At 52.0% G+C, this 23861-nt stretch overlaps 1 protein-coding gene across 1 annotated transcript; it reads right to left on the bottom strand.

Moving 5' to 3' along the window:
* Window positions 1–6064: 6064 nt before the first annotated feature.
* LOC119874502 (synaptosomal-associated protein 47-like) lies at window positions 6065–23743 on the bottom strand. The gene is made up of 4 exons (XM_038556400.1): window positions 23725–23743; window positions 17341–17465; window positions 6844–7007; window positions 6065–6315 (listed from the first exon to the last, which is right to left on the bottom strand). Exons 2-3 carry the CDS (start codon window positions 17452–17454, stop codon window positions 6861–6863), a joined length of 261 nt encoding a protein of 86 aa, XP_038412328.1. The 5' UTR covers window positions 17455–17465; window positions 23725–23743; the 3' UTR covers window positions 6065–6315; window positions 6844–6860.
* Window positions 23744–23861: the final 118 nt, after the last annotated feature.

Genomic DNA, 23861 nt, shown 5'->3' with positions numbered 1-23861 from the left:
AAAGCAAAAATGAACTATTGGGACTTCATCAAGATAAGAAGCTTTTGCACAGCAAAAGATACAGTCAACAAAACTAAAAGACAACCTACAGAATGGGAGAAGATATTTGCAAATGACGTATCAGATGAAGGGCTAGTTTCCAAGATCTATCAAGAACTTCTTAAACTCAACACCAAAGAAACAAACAATCCAATCATGAAATGGGCAAAAGACATGAACAGAAATCTCACAGAGGAAGACATAGACATGGCCAACATGCACATGAGAAAATGCTCTGCATCACTTGCCATCAGGGAAATACAAATCAAAACCACAATGAGATACCACCTCAGACCAGTGAGAATGGGGAAAATTAACAAGGCAGGAAACCACAAATGTTGGAGAGGATGCGGAGAAAAGGGAACCCTCTTGCAGTGTTGGTGGGAATGTGAACTGGTGCAGCCACTCTGGAAAACTGTGTGGAGGTTCCTCAAAGAGTTAAAAATAGACCTGCCCTATGACCCAGCAATTGCACTCTTGGGGATTTACCCCAAAGATACAGATGCAATGAAATGCCTGGGCACCTGTACCCCGATGTTTCTAGCAGCAATGTCCACAATAGCCAAACTGTGGAAGGAGCCTCGGTGTCCATCGAAAGATGAATGAATAAAGAAGATGCGGCTTATGTATACACTGGAATATTCCTCAGCCTTTAGAAATGACAGATACCCACCATTTGCTTCAATGTGGATGGAACTGGAGGGTATTATGCTGAGTGAAATAAGTCATTTGGAGAAGGTCAAACATTATATTGTCTGATTCATTTGGGGAATATAAATAATAGTGAAAGGGAATTGAGGGGAAGGGAGAAGAAATGGGTAAGAAATATCAGAAAGGGAGACAGAACATGAGAGACTCCAACTCTGGGAAACAAAATAGTGGTGGTGGAAGGGGAGGTGGGTGGGGGTGGGGGGACTGAGTGGTGGGCACTGAGGTGGGCACTTGACGGGATGAGAACTGGGTGTTATTCTGTATGTTGGCAAATGAACACCAGTAAAAGTAAAATTGTTACTTTGTGAGGAAAAACGGGTGTATTCAGGGATAAGAGAAGGGCAATTCAGGACAGTAATGGTTTTTCATTGGCTGGACTGCAGAGGTGGGGAATTTCTGATAGGAGCTGCAATGCACACCTTGTCCTTTTGGGGCCTGTAACTGCTGTAACTGATGCACTTCTCTTGGGGTTTGTAATGACAGCTCTTCGTGTGAGGGACACCCAGAGGTAGGCGTGCCCTTCTGCCTGCCCCCACCCCTCCCAGGGCAAGTGCCCCAGAGCTTCCGAACAAGGGTCAGCCTCACTGACCTCCTGCACCTGCTGCATGGTCAGGCAAGGGTGGGGCAGCCTGGGGCAGTGGTGTTGGGCTTTTGGAGCACTTTCAGGAAAACCTGTGAGGCCCTGACTGTCCCCCACATCCAGCTGGGTTTCTGTACCCTACAACTAGATGGATATTGTGCGCAAGATCGTAAATCCGAGAAACCACCAAGGAGCTGACACGGATGCAAACACACAAAGGTTTATTTACAAGCTCGATCTTGGGTCCAAGTATACGCAACACAGCGGAGCAGGGACTTGGATGCAGAAGGGGGTTACAGCTGGTTTTTTTATAGGGTGGTCTAGGGGATTTTCAGAAGGGGTGGAGGAATTTCTCAAGTTCTGTTTACATTCTGATGTCGGGCTTTCAAGGGCATTGAGCTCTGTTCTTTCTAATATGGGACTTTCTATTATGGGCGTGGGCTCTGTTGTCTTTCTGATATGGGATTCTCTGCCGAGGACATTGAGGACATTCTGCAGTTTTTCCTATAAAGTTCAGCTCTTATTCACCGGGGCCTAAGTTGGCTGTACTTGTGCTAATGCTAAACTTGAGGTGGAATGGCCTTGATTTTTCTCGGCCTCCACAATGGACACAACGGCTTTGCTCCCTTTAGTCAAGATGCCCCTTCTGTAACCTTCCCACCTTCCAAGCAGAAGGGTCAGCTGAGGAAAGCAAGTCACCTGTCCTTCGGCTCACACTTCTCTCCCTAGGGTGCAAGGGAAAGGCAGAGGTGGGGACAGGAGATGCTGAGCAAAATCTGAAGGGCCCTGAGGAACCCAGTGGGGGAAGGTGCCAGAGCGTCTTTGAGGTCCCGTTGCCTGCAGTTGTACGTGATGGGACGCCAACCATGCTTTGAGGACATGCCTGTCCACACCTGCAGGAGCCCCAGACACACAGGCCAGGCTGACAGAGCTGTCTCCACACTCGTCACCCCCGGCTCCTGCAGCAGGAGGGTACAGGGGCTCCCTTCCCTGTACCACAGCCCTCCACTCCTGATAACTGAGAGCCTGGCCCCTGTGTAGCTCTCCAGGGCTGGGAGGAGCCCCTGGATCTGCAAGTCAGTACCTTCCCTGCTGAGGAAACCCAGGGAGGAGCCTGAGGGCCCTTCTGGGAAGCAGGACCACCCTTGCCTCCAACCCTGTGGCTTTTCATTTTCAAAATGAATCAAGGAAATTACCTCCTCAACAGGCTGACTGCTGTTCCAAGTTTCCAGATGGGTGCCAAAAGTCTGAAATATTATGTGGATGTGGAAATCAGTTGCAAATGTGAAAACTGACTACAATTTGTGTGTCTTTCAAGTTTTACTCCAACCTATAGCTAATAATTACACTGGCAGCAGTGAGAATGGAGGGGGTCCTCACAGGTGAGGCTGGTAGTCTTGCGCCAGGGTTGATGCCCTAACCTGCAGAGCTGCCTCCAAGAGAGCATTTTATCAAACTCCAAACCCAACCCAACCCAAAGCCCCAACCCTCACTGACTGCACAGCCAAGTGTTTCTGTGGTGTCTGAAAATGTCTCAAGCATGTTTGTATTTTCCTCTCCTAAAATTTCCATGCATGATAATTTGGAGCCTGTAGAGAAAATCATTTGTAGAAACCATCATCAGTCACCCTCCTCCCCTCTCCTAGCTCTAGGAGGAGACTATGTGCCATTACTGCATCTGTGAACCTGGGGATGGGGTGTGGGCCTCCTGGTGATGACCCTGGACTCAGCTGCAGTCACCTGCAGTACTGCCGTGCTGTTGGCCTCCTGGACAGAAGGCCAGGTATAGCCTCCTAAGGAACACACACCGCCTGTCCTACAGCTTGCATGCATAGAACATGTCTAAAATTCAATTAGTTCAAAGAATAAAATCAAAACAAGAAAAACAGGGACGCCTGGGTGGCTCAGCAGTTGAGCATGTGCCTTTGGCTCAGGGTGTTATCCAGGGGTCCCGGGATCGAGTCCCATGTCAGGTTCCCTGCATGAAGCCTGCTTCTCCCTCTGCCTGTGTCTCTACCTGTGTGTCTCTCATGAATAAATAAAATTAACAAAAAGAAAACAAGAAAAACATTTCCTAACACATGAAATAAATGACACTCAAATGTCACAGGCAACTTTATCTGAAGACATCAAGTCCAGGCTGTGGTCTTGTAAACAGCACACCTCAGATGTTGCAACAGACATCATATGGTTCAAAACAGGAAGCAGTGAATTCTGGGCCTTTTATAGAAGTCCGCCCGTCCCTACCCGAAACAAACTGATTAACCTCAGGATTGTTTTGTCCTGATTGAAAAGCAGCAGTATCATGTCACCACAATGCTGATTTGTGCTGCTCTAAGATTCTTGCATTTTGTCCAGTTATGTTGAGTAAAACTGAATTCGAGACATTTTGTGTTTTAGGAAGCGCAAATACCTCACATGGTGACAACAGACTAACATAATCCAACCCCATCAGTGAAGAGCAAACAGATTTAGGGGCAGGAATAAAGCACATGGTGACCTCAGCCCCCACATGGACTGAACGGCAGTGTCAGAGGTCAAGGCCCATGTTAGGAAACTGAAACAGGAAGGAGGAGATGCCACAGGCTGCCTTCAAACAGCCAGCTGCTACTGACAACGGTTGCAGAATAGGGCCCCTGACACTGTCCAGATAATCTACTCACCTGATGCAGAAGAACCAGGCTCCAGCCATCCCACCACTGCTGGGGCCACCTGAGGAGCACAGGAGAGGTCACTAGCCTGACTACTCACCTACTTCCCCTGGTCCAGCATTCAGGAGAACTCAGTGTGCACTCCCAGTTACATTCTCTACAAGAGTCCAAAATGCAGAGGCAGAGCCCATCCACCCACACTAGGGAGTAGTACGAGGAGGAGTGAATACACAAAAGGGAAGAGTAGTAAGAGATACAGTTAGAGCACCTGGGGTGGGGAGCAGTGGGGGGTAGAGTTAGAGCACCTGGGGTGGGGAGCTGGAGGGGGTGACCTCAGGGCCCTCAGGGGATCAGAAAGGCATCAGCACCCTTGGGGATTCACAACAGCTTCAAGGGTGGGGCACGTTTGATTTCCCCTTGGCTGCTCAGGGCTCTCCACACAGGGATGTGGAGAGAAAGACAACGGGTCTGCGGCCCTCGCTTTGCCTGCTCCTTAGAAATACTTGAGAAGCATGTTTCCCATAGACTTTGAGGAGCCTGGGGTCAGTGTGTGTACACGCACGCATGCACGTACATGTGGGTAGGCACACGTGTGTGCATTTTCTGAGTCCCTAGTGTAAGGCCAGAGCACAGCTGTCACTCAGAACCATATGCTCCATGTCTGGGAATGTCACTCCTGGGGTGCTGTGACAAGTGGCAGCTTCTGGGCACACAGCCTGCCCACCTGCACTTGCCCTGGGCCCAGGGCACGGGCTGCCTTTCCTCCAGCATTCTTCCTCACTCCATAGGATACCATCCAGCCAACACCTCTGGGCAGTACATAACCTCTCAGTGACTGTGCTTGTTGACACATCTACACATCTGCTGTGCCCTCCCTGCCCTCTTCAGCACTGAGCATGAGCAGAAGAACTGCATGGGGCTCAGATCTCTGGAGTGGCTGTGAGCTCTGAAAGCTCCATCCTCATCCTGCCAGGAAAAGTCAGGAGCAACCACTCACACACCAGCATCAGTCAGAAACCTTGACGGGACAGGTGCAGCGGAGGTTGGGAAGTCCAGACCAAATAATGCAGCTAGAGACTAGGAACAGAATTCACCAAGAAGTGAAGAATTAGAAGACCCCTGTGAAGGATACTTTTTGGAAGTGCTACTTCTTGTGTCTTTTTTTTTTTTAAAGATTCTAAAGATTTTAAATATTTTTTAAATATTTTGAAGATTTTATTTATTTATTCATGAGAGACACGAAGACAAGCAGAGACACAGGCAGAGGAACAAGCAGGCTGGAGGGAATACGGGACTTGATCCTGGAACCCCGGGATCATGACCTGAGCCAAAGGCAGGTGCTCAACCACTGGGCCATCCATATGCCCCTTCCTGTGTCTTCTCGAACAGGTCAGCTTCCAGAAGTCACAGCACTCCAAAATTCACATCCACACCACACCTCAGAAATGAGACCTTAGTGGAAATTGTCACACGATGCAAAGGCTGATCCTGGCTCAGGGCGAGCCAGATGTCCTTATGAGAAAAGGAGATTTGAGATGACCATGTGGTGACAGAGGTAGAGACTGGGGAGACATGGTCATGAGCCCAGAATGCCTGGGGCCCCTCCAGGTGGAGAGCACGGCCACGACACCTTGACTGCAGACTCCTGGGCTCCAGACCTGGGAGGGGACAGAGCTTGGTGTCCTGAGACCCTCATTTATGGTATTTCATTAGCATCCCTAGAAAACTAGCACTGTGCCTGCCCATTCACTCTTCAAACCGTCCAGGACCCAGAACGTCAGCACGGGGCCTGCCGTGCAGTCTGATAGGGACACCTTGGCAAGGCCTAAAGGCGTCTCTGTGCACAGCCCTCCTGGATGCTACTGCAAAGCAGTCTGCAGGTGGCCTATTTGGCTGTGATAGGGGAAGGGGTCTCCCACTTCTCCACTTTGGCCTCGTCCTTCCCTGAGGGGCCCTTTCACTAAGACACCCAAAACTAAGCAAAAAGCAGCATGACTGCACATCTTCAAAATATATTCTAAACCATGATTTCTCTTTTGTTTCTGGATAGAAATAGAGCAGTTAAAGAAAAAAAAATCAACACTTTTTAAAAGAGGTGCAGTATGTATTATTTTCACACTTGGCTACAAACTGGACAAGAATATTCTAGGTGTTCACAGAAAGACCTACAGACGTACTGGAGGTCACAGTAAAGCAAAAGACATAGGCCCGTCTTCCAGAGAAGAATGGAACGAAGTGACATGAGAGGGGCCCATGCAGAGCAGCCCACAGAGGTGAGGCAGATTCAAAAATCAGCACATTTCTTTCACAGAGTTTTAAATTGCCCTTTTACACCTAGCAAGAACAGAGAAAGAATGAAAATTCAGCTAGTGGGGATGCTGGCCATGCAAAGCAGCCACTGGGTGCAGCCAGCTGTGCGGGTAAGAGCCTTCCTGTTACTGTGGACCCTCTGAAGGGCTCCAGTAGGAAGGGGGAGCCGAGGCCTGGGGGGAGCAGGGAACTGGGACCTGAGGGGAACGGGGGAGCAGGGGAGCTGGGGCCTGTGGGGAGTAGGGGAACAGGGGAGCAGGGACCTGGGGCCTGGGGGGAGTGGGGGAGCAGGGCCACCATGGCAGGGGCTTGGGGGGACTTGCTGGATCTGCAGGCAGACCTCCCTCTCCTGGAGCTCCCCCTTCCCTGCCTGTATTATGGCAGGAATCACATCACAGCAGCCCTGCACCCTGAGGCAAGCCCACAGCTCCTGGCACAGGGCCTCCAACTACTAACTGGCCCCTGGGACGACTTCCCAGATTTTTATGTAGGAAGCATGCAAGTGTTGAGGACAAAGTCCTCAGGGAAGCCACTGTCATCAGAACCAGTCACCTCTCTGCTTTCCAGTCCTAGGTCAGTTTCTTCGTACGTTGGTTATGCTTGTCAATGGTTAAGGTGGTCCGGTCAATGGCTGCGGTGATGCCGTCCAGGACGTCATCCTGCCTCTCCAGCTCCGTCTCAGTGTCCAGTGCGAGACTCTTCAGCTTCCTCAGGATCTGCAAGAGCAGCATACATGGCAGGAGGGGCTGCCTTCTCTTAAGCTCTCAAAAATAGACACTATTTCTTTCCATCACTTTTGCAGTACTTAGGAAATTCTGTGAGTCAGTGGGGATGACAAACCCTCTGCCCTCCAATCCCGGGTTTGGGTCTCAGCTCTGCTGCTGACCAGCACTGACCCCCAGGGCTGCGGAGCCTGCCCTCTGGCCAGCTCCAGCCCCCTCCCTCCTGACGATGCCCCGGGGCACTGCTGTTCCAGCCACATAGCAGGGGAGGGCTGGCTCAGGGCACAACCAGGCTCCGGCTCTGACCAACCACTGTCTCTATTACCTGTATGCACCCACTAAGCCAAATCCCTTTCTTCCTGTTTGAAACATTTCACAGATACATACAAATAGCCCGAGGCCTGGAGCAGCCTCAAAGCACAGTCCGTGGGGCCCCTGTAAAAAGAGGTGGGCTGGCCTGGAAGCATAGGCCCCAGGGCTCTGGGAGGCCAACATCTTTGGGACTCATGTCACATGTCAAAACGTCTCATACGCTGGTAAGAGCAGCCACTTTACTGCAATCCTACTGAGGCCACTTGCATTGAGAAATGTGCTTTAACTACATGCATGGTGAGCCTGCATTTAAAAATTTAGTATCCTCAAGGTAACAACAAAAAGGAAAGATTTTAAGAGAGATCTTAATGACCAACTACTTGCAATAAATGTTAATACCTCTTTTAGGGAAAGTTTCAGATCACTGGTTAGGTCAGGACAAAGGAACTGCAGAACATGAATCATCAGAGGAGCCCGGGGCCTGTTCCCCATGTCAAAGGCCTCTGTCCCTTAGGGACGGATGTCAGTGTGGGCAGCCTGGGTGAGCATGAGAAGGGCCCCAGATCTAACTTTACTGGCACCACACCACGCCGCACACAGAGATCACTGTCGCAGGCACAGCCAGGGACACTGCAGCCTGAGACCTACGGTCATCATGGAGACCACACAGCACCCCAGGGGAAGGCGTGACACTCCCTATGCATTCACACAAAGTGACCCTGTGCTGCCCACCCTGTGAGAGAGCTGCTTCATCGGATACAGGAGGAATGGAAGGGAGGAGGCAGGGAGGTGGCTTGGAGTGTAGTAAGATCAACTCCTTCCTCAGGAATGGTGAGGCTGCAATGAGCTCACAAATGTGAACAAGCTGTGAAAACTATAAAGTGGGATGTGAGGCGCCCCCGCCAAGTCCTGGAAGGGCTCCGCTGCAGGAGGGACCCGGTGGTGAGGAGCGCTAGGGCCATCTGCAGTCACAGGCGCTCCTGACAGAGGCAGGACTTACCCCCCATATCTCTGCACACAAGCATCATCCCTGGGAGCTCCGTCTAGGCGCGGAGGAACAAATCCTGACCCAAGGTCGCAGGCTCAGACACCAGCCTTTTGCACCCTCTGGGAGCCGCTGAGTCACTGGAAAAACTGGACGGAGCTCTGGAAAGTATACTGTGGGGTCAGTCAGCTCTGAGGGACGGGCTAGATGACCTAATACAGGAGGTCTTTTCCATCGCGTTCCTATGACCTCATATGGCTGAGGCCCAAACAGCATAATAAACAGTCGCTGCTCACCATCACCACCGTGTGAGGCAGGTCCTCGCGCTCCGTCTTCTCTGCTCAATGACCCCTCCCAGTTGGCCTGTACTTTCAGTGTTCTAATGAGGTTGCTCCAGCAGGTACATTCACATTATGGCCCTGAGGAGACTGGCCTTGGCCACATGTTTGGTTATACCTGACTTCACACTCATGAGTGGTACCTCCACCCCCCTGCCTTGTGCTGGGCAATGAGGCCACATGCACTGTCCACCACCTCCATGTCCTTGTCAACCATGTAGTGTCCTTCAGAACCACCTGGCTCTGAACTGTGAGCAGTCACCACCATAGCTGTGTGGATGGCCGGGTGCAGCCTCGCCACAAGGCAACAGATGCTTCCTTCAGAGCGGGGCATCCACTGTCCTGTCCTGTTCCGAGACTCACACCACAGATAGAAAATCAGGACATGGGGCCAGAGAAGAAAGTAAAACCTGTCCTGAGCCTAGATGACAAGCACCACTGGTGATGCTGTGGCACCTGTGTGAATACCCATACCCATACGCTGGCCTGGGGACATGACACTGGGGGTAGAAGTGCATATCCACGCAGCTGTTTCCTGGTTTCTCATCCACAGTCATCCCTAATGAGGGCATGTAATGTCTCTGTGAACCCTTGCACTAACTGTTGCACACACGGGGCTGAGAGACATGTGCAAGACCCCGGGCTCTGCAGCGAGTGTGCACTGTGTGGCCCTGGTGTGATGAGCTCGTGGACGACAGGTGTCACAGTACCAGTGACACTGACAGGAACTCCACACATTCCTTAGAAAGGCAAAAGGGCCCTTGCCAGGGATCAGCAAGCCATTCAAAGAGCCGTGAGAGGAGGGCACCAGCCCCAGGCCTGCTCTTGGAGCCCTGAGACGCTATGGCAAAGGTCCCACATAAGGAGGGCCACACCTGTGACTTTAAATTTTTTAATGCTCACATTTTCAACAGTAGAAACAGTAAGCATTTTTTTATTTAAGTAATCTCTACATCCTGATATGTGGCTTGAATTCACGACCCCAAGATCAAGAGTCACAGGCTCCTCCAACTGAGCCATTCAGGTGCCCTATAAAAAATGGTGCTATTAATTTGAACGCATCCTGTTTAACTCAATTCAATAAAAATATTATCATTTCAAAATAGAATCAATATAACGAATTATTAACAAGATATGGTCTTCTATTATGTGAAGTTGTAGCAAGCTGCTGAGTGGTATCCTCACAGCACATCTCCACACCCTCCCCCTGAGCACCGTCCCCCATGCCAGCCCCTGTGTGGGCATCTCCCCTCCCTATCATGGCAGCAGCAGCGGGAGGAGTCTGTGCCTCCTATGCAGAGATAACAGACACACAACTTACTTCGTGAGCAAGACCAACTGATGTGCCTATGCAAGTTGAGCATTTTATGGAGTCTATTGTGTAAACACGGGCTCGTTCCTGTTGAACTGTCTGATTCTGAAAATGTCTCACCGAGACCCCTCCTCTGTGGCCTGTGGAGAGCCCGGCTGACCCGCCAAAACTGCGCTTGAAATGAATACTACAAAAACACGTGTGATCTGCGTAGCTACCAAGTCTGCAAAGAAAATCACCGAGCAAGTCTTCAAAGTAGGAACCTCAAGTCCTGGTCCAGTGTTTTTCTCTTTAAGGAATGAATGAGAGAAATTAAATGCCATCATGTGCATGCCATATAACACGGGGTGGAAAGAATGGGGAACAGGAAGTCTGGCCAGACCTTCACACAGTTGTTACTTCTGCGGCCCAGGATGACAAGCTGTCTAGTCATCGGTGTGTCTTGCCGCCAGCCTCTGAACTATCAGCTGGCTGTCCCTGGGCTCTGCCTCAAGCCCCTGCCACACCAGTAAGTCAGCCCGGTGACCAGCCATCTCTGCAAGCACGTCCACCCGACACAGAAACTGTCCAACTGAGCTGAGGAGAAAGTGACTTTTATAAACTCCAAAGAAATACACAGGCACAGGTGAGACACAAATGTGTGCCGGCATGGTCCGGAATACTCAGCGATCTGCAGCCCGGAGGGGCAGAGGTGCTCAACTGTGTCTGCACAGCAAGCTCCGTTCTCCACGGGCAGGGTGCAGGTGTGTCCGTGACCCGGGCTGGCAGTAGGAGGCACCACGTGCTCCCCAGGACACAGCAGACATCACTACGTTCTCCTCTGCTCTGGCCACATGCCCTGACAGCTTCTACCTCCTGGCACCACAGATCTTGGGACAGCAGCACAGATACGAGCAGAGACGGACATGTTTCCACCTTGTTTATAAAAACGGAAAAACAGCTCATCCAGCAGAGGAGGTCCGCTGACCAAAGCAGATGCATCTCCATGTATGCACCTCACAGCAGCCATCAAGATGTGGGAAGCAGGGGGTCGGAGGCCCAGCTCTGCTGCGAGCTGTGCCACCAGGACCCCAGGGCGCCCAGCCTTGTGGAATCACTGCATAATGGCAGCAGGGGAGTGGCGGTGCACGGAAGCATGGGCCTTGATGTGTCCAAAACATCTTTTATGTACTGGTGGCCTCATGTAGGGTCTGAAAAAAAAGAATGTTTGGTTGTTCTTCATGATAAAGCTCCAGGATTCTGAGTATTACTGTATTAATACGAAGCACCTAAAGTGAGGTTAGTATTAGCTAGACTGTCTGCCCTGATCTTGTTATTAAGCTGACTCACTGAAAAACTGTGAATTTTCTTGCAGTGAGAAATTAGCAACCATTTAAGAACAGAGCTGGGATAAATCAAGCTGTCTGCAACTCCAAATAGTTCTTCCAGTTGGGGCCATTAATATGCTATAGAGAAGGTAAAGAGGGAAAAATTGGCTTCCAGCACAGCCAAAGCTCTGGAGGCTGTAAAGAACATTCTAGGCTACAATCTGTCACATTCAGCACATACAGACCACCCCCACGTCCCACCCTGTCCCTTCTGCTGCATTCCTTGAGGCCCCAAGGGCTATCTGTGGATAGCAGCACAGGATTCTTTTCTAGGGAGGCCCCCACCACGGTCCCTACCTCAAGATCTGCAGCCTAACTGCGAGACCCTGAGAGCCCTCACTCACAGTTGGCTGATCAGCCTCCAGGGGCCTCTCTAACTCAAGGTCCAGTCAGGGCACATGCACGTGAGGACCCACAGTGCTGTAGGGGGACCCTGGAAACCAGCCCACTATCAGGTCACGATGGGATCCAAATAGGGCTCAGCCCAGAACACAAGCAAATAGAGGTAAAGGCCTAAAACCCACACATCGCATTGAAAGAAATTAAAGACAACCTAAATAATGAGGGATGTGCTGTGCTCCTGGATGGCAGGACAACAAGACGCCCCTAAGTTACCTACACATTCAATGCAGTATCAAATTTCCAGCAGCCTTTTATTCCCCCAGAAACAGAAAAACGGATGCTCAAATCCATATGGAATTGCATGGAGCCCTGAAGAGCCAGAGCAATCCTGAAAAAGAAGAATGAAGCTAGAGGACTCACTTCCCCACATCCGTGCCGTCAGGAGCATAAAATGGTATGGCCGTTATGGAAAAGAGTTTGGCAGCTCATCAAAAATCTACACCTAGAATTATCCCGTGACCGAGCAATTGCACGCCTAGCTAGCATATGCCCCCAAGGAGCAGACACAGACCCACACAGATTCTTGTGTGAATGTTCAGAGCAGCACCACGTACTGCAGGCACAGATGAATGGACACACAAACTGTCGGCCATCCACTCAGCTGTGAAAAGGAAACACAGATGAGCTCTGAAAACACAGTGCAAAGCGAGGGGGGCCAGCATGGAAGGACACACACATGACAGAGCAAGGACTGGAGGGGCCAGCACGGGGCTGGCGCTGCAGGGGACTGTCTGGGGGCAGTGGCACTGCAGGGCACTCTGCGCATGATCAGTGCCACTGAACTACACACTGAGAGTGGGCGAGATGGCAACGTTTACACCATATACATTCCCTACAATAAAAAACAGCCAGGCAACTCAGTAATAAACGACCAAACCCCCTAACACGGCAGGGGCACGTCTAGGCTGACTGAGAAGACGGGAAAGCGTCTGCCCCTGGCCCTGGTGCTCCTCTGTCTGCACAGCACAGCAGCTGCCCTGGGAGATGCTCACTCAGACGCTGGCACGTCTGGAATCCTGTCAATGGACAAGACCCCGGGTTCCTTATCCGGCATTCCCGCCCTGTTCATGTTTCCGAGACAGCGGAGGGGGCAGAAAGCATCTGCACCGCCCAGGTCTGTCTTTTCTGAGTGCGGGTGAGGGGCCCTGCCAGCCCCACCTGAGCCACCACTGCCACAGACAGCATGGGCCAGCTCTTGACTGGGGCCACAGCCAACGTGTGAGAGCGCAATGGGCTGTCTAGGATCCCAGAGGAGAGCACGAAGGGCACGTGAAGCCACAGAGAGGCTGGGGAGGGGGTCCACAGTGGCAGCTCATGTTTGCCAGTGATGCAGTTCACCAGCAGAGTGTACAGAAAACCCATGGATAATACATAAGGTGGGGCATGACATTCTCCTGTGAGTCAGCTTTCCTGTCACTGTGCTCATTTGTGCAGCAGGTGGAGGGTTCTAGGGTCCCTCCTGCCCAGAGCCCTTGCTGTCCAGAGGCGGGGGCCAGGGCCAGGGCAGGCGTGCAGCCCACCCGGGACTGTGGGGCCAAGAGCAGGGCCGCACCAGTGCCAGGACCAGACGGCCCAGCTAGGGCAGGTCCCCTGATAGACGTTTGCTCCCCGAAATGTCACCTGCCATGGATGTGAGAAGTTACTCAGCACCTCTTTCCTGGTACCAAGTCCCTTCTGCTGGTTTAACAGATGACATAGGCTTGATGTATTCAGGAAGCTTTGTTAATAATTTACAAAGTAACAGATGCCCAACTGGGCCTAAGTGATGGCCAGTGTTTGCACTGGTATCAGGCCAGGAAAACAATAGCATATAACCCCCCCGCTGTGGGAACCCTGACCTGCACCCCAGTCCACACTCTGCACGCCCTGCTGTGGGAACTGTAACCTGTGCCCCAGTCCACACGGGGCACCCCCACTGTGGGAACCGTGACCTGTGCCCCAGTCCACACGGGGCACCCCCACTGTGGGAACCGTGACCTGCACCCCAGTCCACACAGGGTACTCCCACTGTGGGAACCGCGGTCCACATGCTGCACCCCCCTGCTGTGGGAACCGTGACCTAAGTCCCACCCAGTTCACACACTGCACCCCCTGCTGTGGGAACTGTGACCTGCGCCCCAGTCCACACGCCGCACCCCCACTATGGAAAAGGTCAGCAGCCCCTAAGGGGAGCCCCTTGGCAGTGCTCACTATTCATCCTGGTCTTGGGTGGGGAGAGGGGGGAAAGGTCAGGATGGACAGTCTGGGGAGCAGGGTGACTGACGGAACCTCAAACTGCATGGACCTGGCAGTGGACACAGATCTGGTGACAAACAAGCAGCAGCTCGAGCGAGGAGAGGTCAGCACCTCAGATGGGAGCCACGGTTCAGGGCGCTCTGCCAAACCTATCCCAGTGAATCTGCTTCCTGGCCTGGCTGCTGCCACCACAGGCCCTCCCCATGGACAGTGGACGCCGCAGTGAGGGCTGCTCCGGGGCCCACGTGCAGTGGTAGTTGGCACAGGGTGCAGAACCCTTCTGTCCTGGGGCAACCACACCAGCCGCGTCTCTCAGCATCCACTGTGGGCTAAGTCACCGAGACCCATTTCCACGTAAGGACGGTAATCGCATCTGCCACAGAAACCACAGCTGAACGGGAGGAGTGGTTCTCACATTTCTGTTTTCCCCAGAAATTTACCTCATTCCTACTTACGCTGGGGCTTCAGCTACACAGCTAAGAATTCTCTAAATAGGAAACATGTGTTTTACCTCCAGAAAACGTTCTCTGGTGGACCCAGGGTGCCTGCAGGGAGGAGGACCGGTGGCTGGTGTGAAGCCCTGCTCTTCCGCAGCGGCTCTCCCCAGGCTCACCACTCAAGGGTCACCACGTCCCCACCCTGTGGCCAACGTCCTGACTCAGCACAGCAGCTGCTGTTCCCAGCACGGACACCACAGGGCTCACTAAGCTGCTGATGATGCTCAGGACCAACCCCACAGACATGCTCTCACGTGGAAGGTGGGTGAGGAAGCTCATTCCATTCCCAGCTGCTGGCATCTTCATCATGACCTCTACCATCTTGGCTTCTAGGGCAGAGGCTGCTGGTGTGAAACTGGAAGGGCCTTCTCACACTACATGGCCATCACCAGAATTAACATAAAATCCCTACATTTCCCATCAAAAAGCTGTGTCCCTGTCTTGGTCTTGACACAGCGGCAGGACAGCTTCACACGAGGGTGGGAGAAGGGTCTCAGATCCCAGCAGCCTGAGGTGTGTGGGCTCGCATCCATTCTCAAGAGAATGGGAGTGTTTCCTTATAGGATGGGGGTTTCTCAAGTCCTGAAGCCATATTCTGGAGTCAATATGTGCATCAAAAACCTCAGTCGGTAACCTGCAGCATTTGCTGGTCGCAGCTAGAAAGCAGCATTTCCGTGGTCATTACTCAAAGTGACTAAGTTAGACCCAGGGAAAGAGTGACAAATCATGCATATTTAAAATATCCCATAGCAAAGATGAGCACTTTTTTTCCAGAAAGGAAATGGCCAAGTTTAAAGGAGGCTATGCCTAGGCTGACATGTCAGTAAGCCTTTTTCTTTATTTTTTTTATTTTTTTATTTTTTTTAATTCTTTTTATTTTATTTATTTTTTATTTTTTTTTAAATTTTATTTATTATTTATGATAGTCACACACACACAGAGAGAGAGAGAGAGAGGCAAAGACATAGGCAGAGGGAGAAGCAGGCTCCATGCACCGGGAGCCCGACGTGGGATTCGATCCCGGGTCTCCAGGATCGCGCCCTGGGCCAAAGGCAGGCGCCAAACCGCTGCGCCACCCAGGGATCCCAGCCTTTTTCTTTAAAAACAGGTTTGAAAGACAAATGGTCTTCCTATGTGCCCTGGTGGAAGTGTGTGGTGCCAGGGATGACACAACCTCTTTAGACCAGAGCCTGGATATGACTAAATTTCGAGCTATGAACCAGGGAAACTGAGTCAGGAAGAAGCAAACCAAAATCTCCACAGAGAAACAACTGAGTTTTTGCTACAAAAAGACTGTGAAGGTAACGGAAAGGACAGAGGGAAGCTATGTAGTGAGAAGCACTTTGCTGAGCAGCTGGAACAGGCCTCATACGGTTGTGAGCTGAACACACACACACACACACACACATTCTCTCTCTCACAAACCAACAAGCACATCTCCCTGAATGAGACAATGGATTCTGACAAACCAAGGCTAGCGCAGCATAGCATGAGGGCTTTTAACAGCTTTTATGTTCTAAAGAAGTGCACTGAGATGCTGATGAACAAGGTGACACTCGGTATCTGCTTCAAAACTACTCAAAAATAAAAGGAAAAAACACTGTACTGTCCAGCAATAACACAGGAAGACAATTTAAAAGTATTTCTAGCAAATGTTGTTTAAATTTCTACTTCCCGGACAAAAAGTGGCAAGAATCTGGTGGCAAGCCCTTGAGAGCATTGGGATGAGTGAGTACTCTCAGTTGTATGTGCACCTGTGGAGTCATGCACACGCTGACATGTACAGACACACACAGACACACGCACACACAGCACACAGACACATGCACAGGATGTGCACATGCAGACATGCACACACGCAGACATGCACACACAGCACATAGACACACGCACAGGACAGGCACACACAGAAATGCAGACACGCAAACACTGCACACAGACACACACATAGGACGTGCACACAGATGCATAGACATGTACACACAGCACACACATGCACAAGACACAGATGCAGGCATGCACAGACACATGCAAACAGCACACAAACATGCACAGGATATGCACACAGACATGCTCAGACAAGCACAGTACACACACGGCACACACAAACACAGTACATGCACACATGGCACATAGACACAACACACACACACACAGAAAAACATGCACACGTGGCACACACAACATACATACACACAGTACATGCACACACTGGGACACCCAGTACATTCACACACCAGCAGACACATAGATACATGCAGAATACACGCACACATGAAGACATAGATAAGCACACCAATAGCACACACGTGTATACATGGATGGTATCATAGCACACATGAACACACAGTACATGTACACAGAGCACATGTACATAAAATGCACTTATAAGTCACAACACACAAATGTACACAGATGGGTCTCATAGCACATACACAGTACATGTACATCTCATGTACACATCTCAGGCACAGTACATCTCATAACACATACAGGGCACCACACGCACAGCACACACATGTACACACGAGTACATGTACCACACATATGCACGCATGTATATGCACAGAAAGCCCATATGAGCTTGCATATCCTGCACACACACACAGCCCACATGTATACTTGCACGTGTACATGTACAACAGGCAGAGCAGCCAGCAGGCGGGCTGTGCGCACGGAGTGTCTGTGTGCCACGGAACACAGGGACTCAGAATGGGCACCGCTCTTTCCTTTCTCCAGCTACTGGAGCAGACAGAGCTCGGGGGCACAGTGACAGGCCCCTGCAGAAGAGAGGCCAGCATCACCCAGCGAGGAGCTATGGGCAGGCAGAGGAAGCATGTCACATGCAGGGACCACGTGGTGCCGGGAGTGCACATTACCTGTCTCAGTTCCTGGGCGTCCCCCTCAGAGACGAGCGGCTCGCTCCTCTGCAGCTGAAGTGACGGGCCCTCCTGGCTCCCTGAGCAGGGCTCGTGGGGCATGGCACGGTCCATCAGTCCAGACGCTGGAATGGAAAGTCAAACAGCAGTGACATCTTCCAGGAGGTGCGAACAACGCACGAACATGCAGAACCTCACAGGGAGTGATGTTTAAGACCATCAGCTCTCTCTGGGCTGGCAGCTGTGGTGGGTCCATCTTCCTGAGCTCTGCTGTGTGGAGCTGGGCTGGGGGCTGCCTGGGCTCACTGGGACCCTGGCCCAAGCTGCCTCCTTACCCTGCTCTGGTTAGAGAGTGCACCACTGACAATGTCCCAGGTCTGGCTGTGTATTTGGTCTCTCAGGAAAGGGCTACACATGGGGAGTATCCAACAGGCCACTTGCGGAACCTGGTGAAACGCACATAAAACATGGTCCTGGAAACTGCGGCACCATCTCGTCAGCCCACAGAGCGCTGCGGTTCCCCAGAGCACAGGAAATGGCCGGCTGGCTCGGCCAAGCAAAGCTGGTGGTGTGGCCACTTTGGGGTGGGGGTGGGGGGGTGAGTCAGAGTGCTAAACGTGGCTGGGCCCTGCTCAGGGGTGTTCCCAGCACCCGCACCTGGGCAGGCTCCTGGAAGAGCAGAAGGGCAGCCTGGAGATGCAGTGATATTCAAGAGGCCCTGCATGCCCCCCACTGCATGCCACCGTCCTTTATTTAGAGAGCTGACATTCACCAAACCCTGGCACCACAGGGTCCAGGGAAGGGCATCAGTTAGGTCTACTGCCTGTTCTTCCCCATATTACAAGGCCCCTCGGATACACAGCATGGTCACGTTCATGTATCAGGATGCTGGAAAGCAGACAGCATTTGGATGAGAATCCACTGTTTGGATGCCAGCACCAACTCCTCAGAACGCGTCTCCGCTTCTGTGGAACAGGAGGCACAGAAGGGCCAACAGGATCCTGGACGTGGGGACCCTGGAGGCGGTGAGCAGAGGCTCCTTCGAGCAGAGCAGCCTGATGAATGCACTGTCAGGAAGGGAAGGGGCCCAGCTAGCCATCCCCAGCATATACCAACTGCACAAGCCCCTCCTTCTGGGGCACAGACCAGCCACCTCCAACACATACAGAAATACCCTCTCTTCTCAGTCCTCGAAGTAATCCTTACGAAGTGATACTCCCCAAGGGGTGCCTGGCTAAGCAAAGGGAGCGTGGCCTCACCCAGGATAAACGCAGGCTGCTGTGGGGACGAGAGAGGCTTCTCAAGGTCCTGCAGAGGAGAGCATTCGGGAAGCAGTGGGCGGGCACCCACGCAGAGCGCCTGTGAGGACTGCACCCCACGGAGACCCGCCACACCCGCAGCTGCATCCAGGAGCCCTACCTGTCTTACCAAAGCCCTTACTGTATACCATGCACACAGATGTCTGCTTTTCTCGTTCATTCTTCAAAAACAATAAAAGCTGGTTGCAACCAATCAAACTGATCTCACAACCTGTGTTCTAAAATCTCCAAAGTCTCATCCTATTCCAGCTTCTAAGGGATTTAATTAGTAAGGAACTTTCCACAGCATGCAACTGTTTGGCCTTACGTGATCTAAAGTGTCACAACTAAAATGTTACATAAGGAAAGGTACCGCAGAAGTTCCGCCTGCAGTAGAAGCCGTCAGAGCTAGCTGGAAGCTATGACGGCAGAAATAGCAAACATGTGCCACCAGCTATTATTAGTCTTACAGGCCAATCCATGCACACGTTAGCAAGTCATTGGTGCTGATGTGATGACAAACAGTGGTCTCCTCACTCAGCCCAGAACCTCCTCCTTCCTTGGTGTCCACTCCACTCCACTGTCTCGTGGACTCCTGTTCTACCACCCTGGCACGCTGTCCCCAGCCAACTGGCTCTGCCCACTCTGCACCCCGCCCCCCGGAATACATCACATACACGGATGTCCTCCACTCTGCCATTCCATCAGCAGCAACTTTCGCTCACATGTCCTGGCATCATTTAGCTTGCACAGCTTTGGTATCAACGTGTTGCACCCCACAGCTTCTCTGACGCCAGCGCCCACCCTTGTGCTCCTTCAGCACCGCTCTGGTTTCCATTCCAATACCCCTATGTTCGGGAGGGACATACTGACATTTTTTAAATGTTAAACAAACGGGGTTTTACTTAACTAGAAAGCCAAAATAGCGAATTTCTCAGTACGGAACACACTAAGTCAGGGGTGTCGGTTATGACATGTTGCAGGGTCAGCAGGATCACGCCTAGCACAGAGCTCGGCACCCTGGGTGCTCTGTGTTGAGCCCTGACCCACTGACTCAGTTTCTTCAATGCCTTGAAATATCTTCGAAAAAGAATCAACTTCAGTATACAATGGTTCTGCCTCTAAAGTCATCACTTACCACAGTTAAACAAAATCAGCACAAATTGTTCCAGCTTCAAGGGAACTTAGGGATGATTTCACTTTCCAGGAACGACAGCTGGGCTGGTATGGGCAGCTGCGGACTCCAGCCCCCTGACGTACAGACGCAGACCCTGGCCTCAGATCCCGGCCTCACTGGGGATTCAGAGCAAGAACCACCGGCCCTGCCCCAAGAACAGAAGAACCCCTCCAAGCCCATCTGGCCACGGGCAGATTTTCCTCCTTGTCCCTGGGACCCAAAAGCCTCATCAGTGACACAGGGAAGGAAACACCTACTCTACACAGGGACAGCCCCAGAAGCATACACAACTGGGGTGGGAAGCCCTACAAACATCACAAAATGCCCACGCCCTTCACAGAGCTGAGAGCTGAAACGGAGAGCAAGTAAGCAATCCCAACTGCCTACAGCCAAAGCCACTTACTGGCAAATGTTCAAACCTACACAGTGCACAGCATGGACCTGGGGCTCCTGGAAAGAGATCAAGTGTGTGAGAGCCACACAGCTCCCAGGGGGTCGGCTGGGGTCAAGGGGTGCCCATTTCTAAGTACCCAATGGAGGTCTGCGAGTGGTCAGTGTGGTGCCTGCGTCCTAGTGACCATGCGGGTGGGGGGTGTGCCTGTGGTCAGTGTGGTGCCACGTCCTGGCACTGAACTCCACTGTCTGAAGCCCAAGTCTTCAATGAGTAGTCCTGCACTGGGTATCAGTGCCCCAGACATGTATTACTGTCTCACAGACGTGTGGCCCTGGATGCCCGGGCCTCTTCTGGGTGCTGGAGACGTGGTCATGAAGAGACAACTTGTGTCTGGTGAGGACAGAGCGCATGCCCCAGTGTGAAAGCACAACAGCCAACCAGAGGGTAGCAGTGCCGAGAGCAAGTGTAGGGCAGGTAACTGGAGGTCTCTTAATCAGGGGGCCAGAGAAGGCTTCTCTCAGCATATGGCAGTCAGCAAACAACAGAGACAAAAATAAGTACCAAAAAGATAAAAGGCCACGCGTGGGCTATGCTCTGAAGTCATCTTCCTGAAACCCATTACCCCAGGACCCTGAGAAAACACGGGTGAAGCACAACTGGGAGACATAGGAAACCTCGGCAGCACTCCTACAGGCCGTCAAGACCGTCAGGGCCAGGGGGGGCCCAGGGAGTCGCCCCCCAGCACGAGGGTTCCAGATGCGGTTCTGGACAGTGAGTGCGAGAGAACCTGGACAGAACTGAGACTTCACAGAGTGATGCTGTATGCACACATGCGTGTGCGCTGTGACGATGAGAATGGCAAGGCAGGGGAATATCGGGGTCTGTACCAGCCTCCTAGCTCCTCCTCATGTCTGAAATACTCCAGGACGTAAAGAGTCCTTTAAAGATGCTGTGTGAACACACATGGACTCTGCATGGCTTCGCCCCAGGGGGCATTCCCTGTGTCATTCCCCACCCCCGAAGCCCAGGAGACCGCTGTGGCTGGCTGCTGGCTGGGCCACCGGCACTTCACATGACTGTGGAGGTCTCTGGAAAGTTCTTCCAGACAGGGACTCCAGGCAAACATGGGTGCTGTGGTGACGCTGCCACCTGCTGGTCACCCGTTCTACCAACACTGCTCCTGGAGAAGAGGAGTACATTTCTGAGATGTCAAGTCATGGTTTCCACCTCCACTGCTTCTGTACTTTCCACCCTGGGACAGTGAAAACACAGGTGCTGGCAAACACCATCAGGGGCGACAGAGAGGGCTGCCCAGGCCTCCTGCAGAGGTCCCAGCAAGCCAGACATGGTGCTGCTCACAAGCCCACATGCTGGCCTCTTCCCCAGCTCCCCTCTGCATAAACTCCTTGGGATGGGGTGGCCTCACCACGGGAGGACGGCCCCTCTTGCTCCGTGCAGACGCAGACCTCCTGCGGGAACCCAGCCAGAGGCTGAAGTGGGCTGAGCGCAGGATGAAAACCCATATGTCATCCTGGTTGTGGTTCCACTCATTCCACACACACAGTCCCTGACTGTGACAGGCGAGGCCACACACCCCGTCATGCGAGCCACCCCGAATCTAGGTGTTGCTGGGAAGGTGTCTGCAGAGGTGGTGGAGGCCCAGCCCCAGCTGACTTTAGGTGAGGGAAACTGTCTGTGGCTTCCCTGAGGAAGAAGACATTCGGCCTGTGGTCAGCAGCCTTGGCCTGTACCCTTCCTGAGGGCGGGCCCTGCGGAGTCTGTACTCACCTAGCTTCCTGCAGCCAGACGACGGCCACAGAGGCCCTGGCATGCACCTCCTTTTCCCCTCCAGCCCTGTCTGCACCTGGACACGTGGGGTCAGGGCCCAGCAAGCCTCTTCTCCCCTGCACAGTGCCACACTCTGTGCCACGTGTGCTCACAGCTGCCCCCTACATGGGACATTCTGTGCCATGCCCCTTCTCTGAAACCACCAGGCGGAGCTCCATGAGAACAGGGACTGTGGGTGCCTGGCACTACGCCTGGCGCAGGGAGTTCTGGTTCAGCAGCAGCAGAAGCAATGGCTGGAGGCACTCTGCATTGGGACCCAGAAGCCCTGAGTCTCTTCCTCCCACTGCCTGGCCCCTCCCACAGGAAAACAGCAGTGTGGGGGCAAGGGGTGGCCAACGGCCTGACCTGCTCAGAGTCTTAGGCTCGTGGCATTGCCCACCCTTCTCAGTCCTGCCTTGAGAGAGGGGCCAAAGAAAAATCTGGAAATGCTAAGGAAATAAGTTTTTTAAATGAAGTTTTACATTTTGGTGCTTATGGGGACCAGATCTATCTTCAGGTATATTTCTTTTGAAACTTGAAGCCATCTAGAAATGTTCATGTGTTAGGGAAACAGGTTACATATTAGTGCTGAAATCAATCACTTCAGAGCAAAAAGAAACCAGAACCGTAACAAACACTTCTCTAACTGTAACAGATGTCCGGCAATCAAAGTTAATAAGAAGAGACTACTAGGCTGTTAGAAAAATCATTATAATGCAGACACAGGTCACCTATAATGCTAGCATTAAGAAATATGGTATTTTATGACTTTGGGATTTCTTTAGCTGGGCTCTAAAACAAACTTAATAGGAAAAATGCTAGATTAGACCATAGCAAAATTAAGGATTTCTGTAACGGAGAATGACGGTCTGGCAGAGGTACTGGTAGCCTCTAGAGCCAAGAAAGGATGCAAACCTACATGTGAGGAGCTCCTACAAATCACAAAAATAAACAGCACAGTAGAAAACAACAACAACAACAACAACAACAAAGCCACACAATCCACAGAGAAAAATGTGTGAAGCCAGAAGCAAATAAGGAGCGTCAGATGTTCCACATCACAATCAATGATAGACATGAAAATAAAGGCACCAGCGAGATGCTACCTGACACCATCTGGATGGCAAACTGACAAGTCAGATGACCCCAGGCTGCCCCAGGCAAGGCTGGGGCTTGGACCTGGGACTCTCTCAACCTCCAGGGCCACGCCCAATGCCACACACTCCCCACTAGGGGAGGCCTGCAAACCTACAAAAACTATGCTGCAGTTCTCAGAGATTCTGATTTCTTAAACAGGTACCCAGAAGGCAGGCTGAGATGACCCTGATTGAGGCTGAGGTCAGGGGTGGAGGGACTGGATGCCTGCCAGGGCAGGCCGGTCACACAGAGGAAAGGGGGGAAATGCCTAACTTGGAGCCTGCCTCTGATCTGAAAGGGCCATCAAGCCCTCCTGCCTCCGGGGAAACCACATAGCACTCAGTGGTGATAAACCTGAGCTCTGGGATTTACACACTCTGAGATGGCAAGTACTAAGTTGTTTTCATTCACAAACACATGGACAGTCCACTGCTGCAGAGAAATCAGCAGCTGCTCCAAGTGACACAAGTGAACAGTGTACCCCAGGCATGCTACGTTCTGACTGCAAGTTTGGAGAAGGAGGCACACTCCAAATGCCAACGCTCACTTACCCGCCTGCCAGGACTGAGCAGCCCTTCTCTATTGGGGAAGACGATCTGGCACTTCTGGGCATCAAGGCATCTTCTAACAGCTCCATCTTCTTGCTGAACTGCACCTCCCAAAATGGGGATAGCCCTCTGACATCTTG

Source organism: Canis lupus, chromosome 14 (genome assembly GCF_011100685.1).
Source record: "Canis lupus familiaris isolate Mischka breed German Shepherd chromosome 14, alternate assembly UU_Cfam_GSD_1.0, whole genome shotgun sequence".
NCBI classification, from domain to species: domain Eukaryota; kingdom Metazoa; phylum Chordata; class Mammalia; order Carnivora; family Canidae; genus Canis; species Canis lupus.
This window is presented reverse-complemented; position numbering and strand designations above follow the sequence as displayed.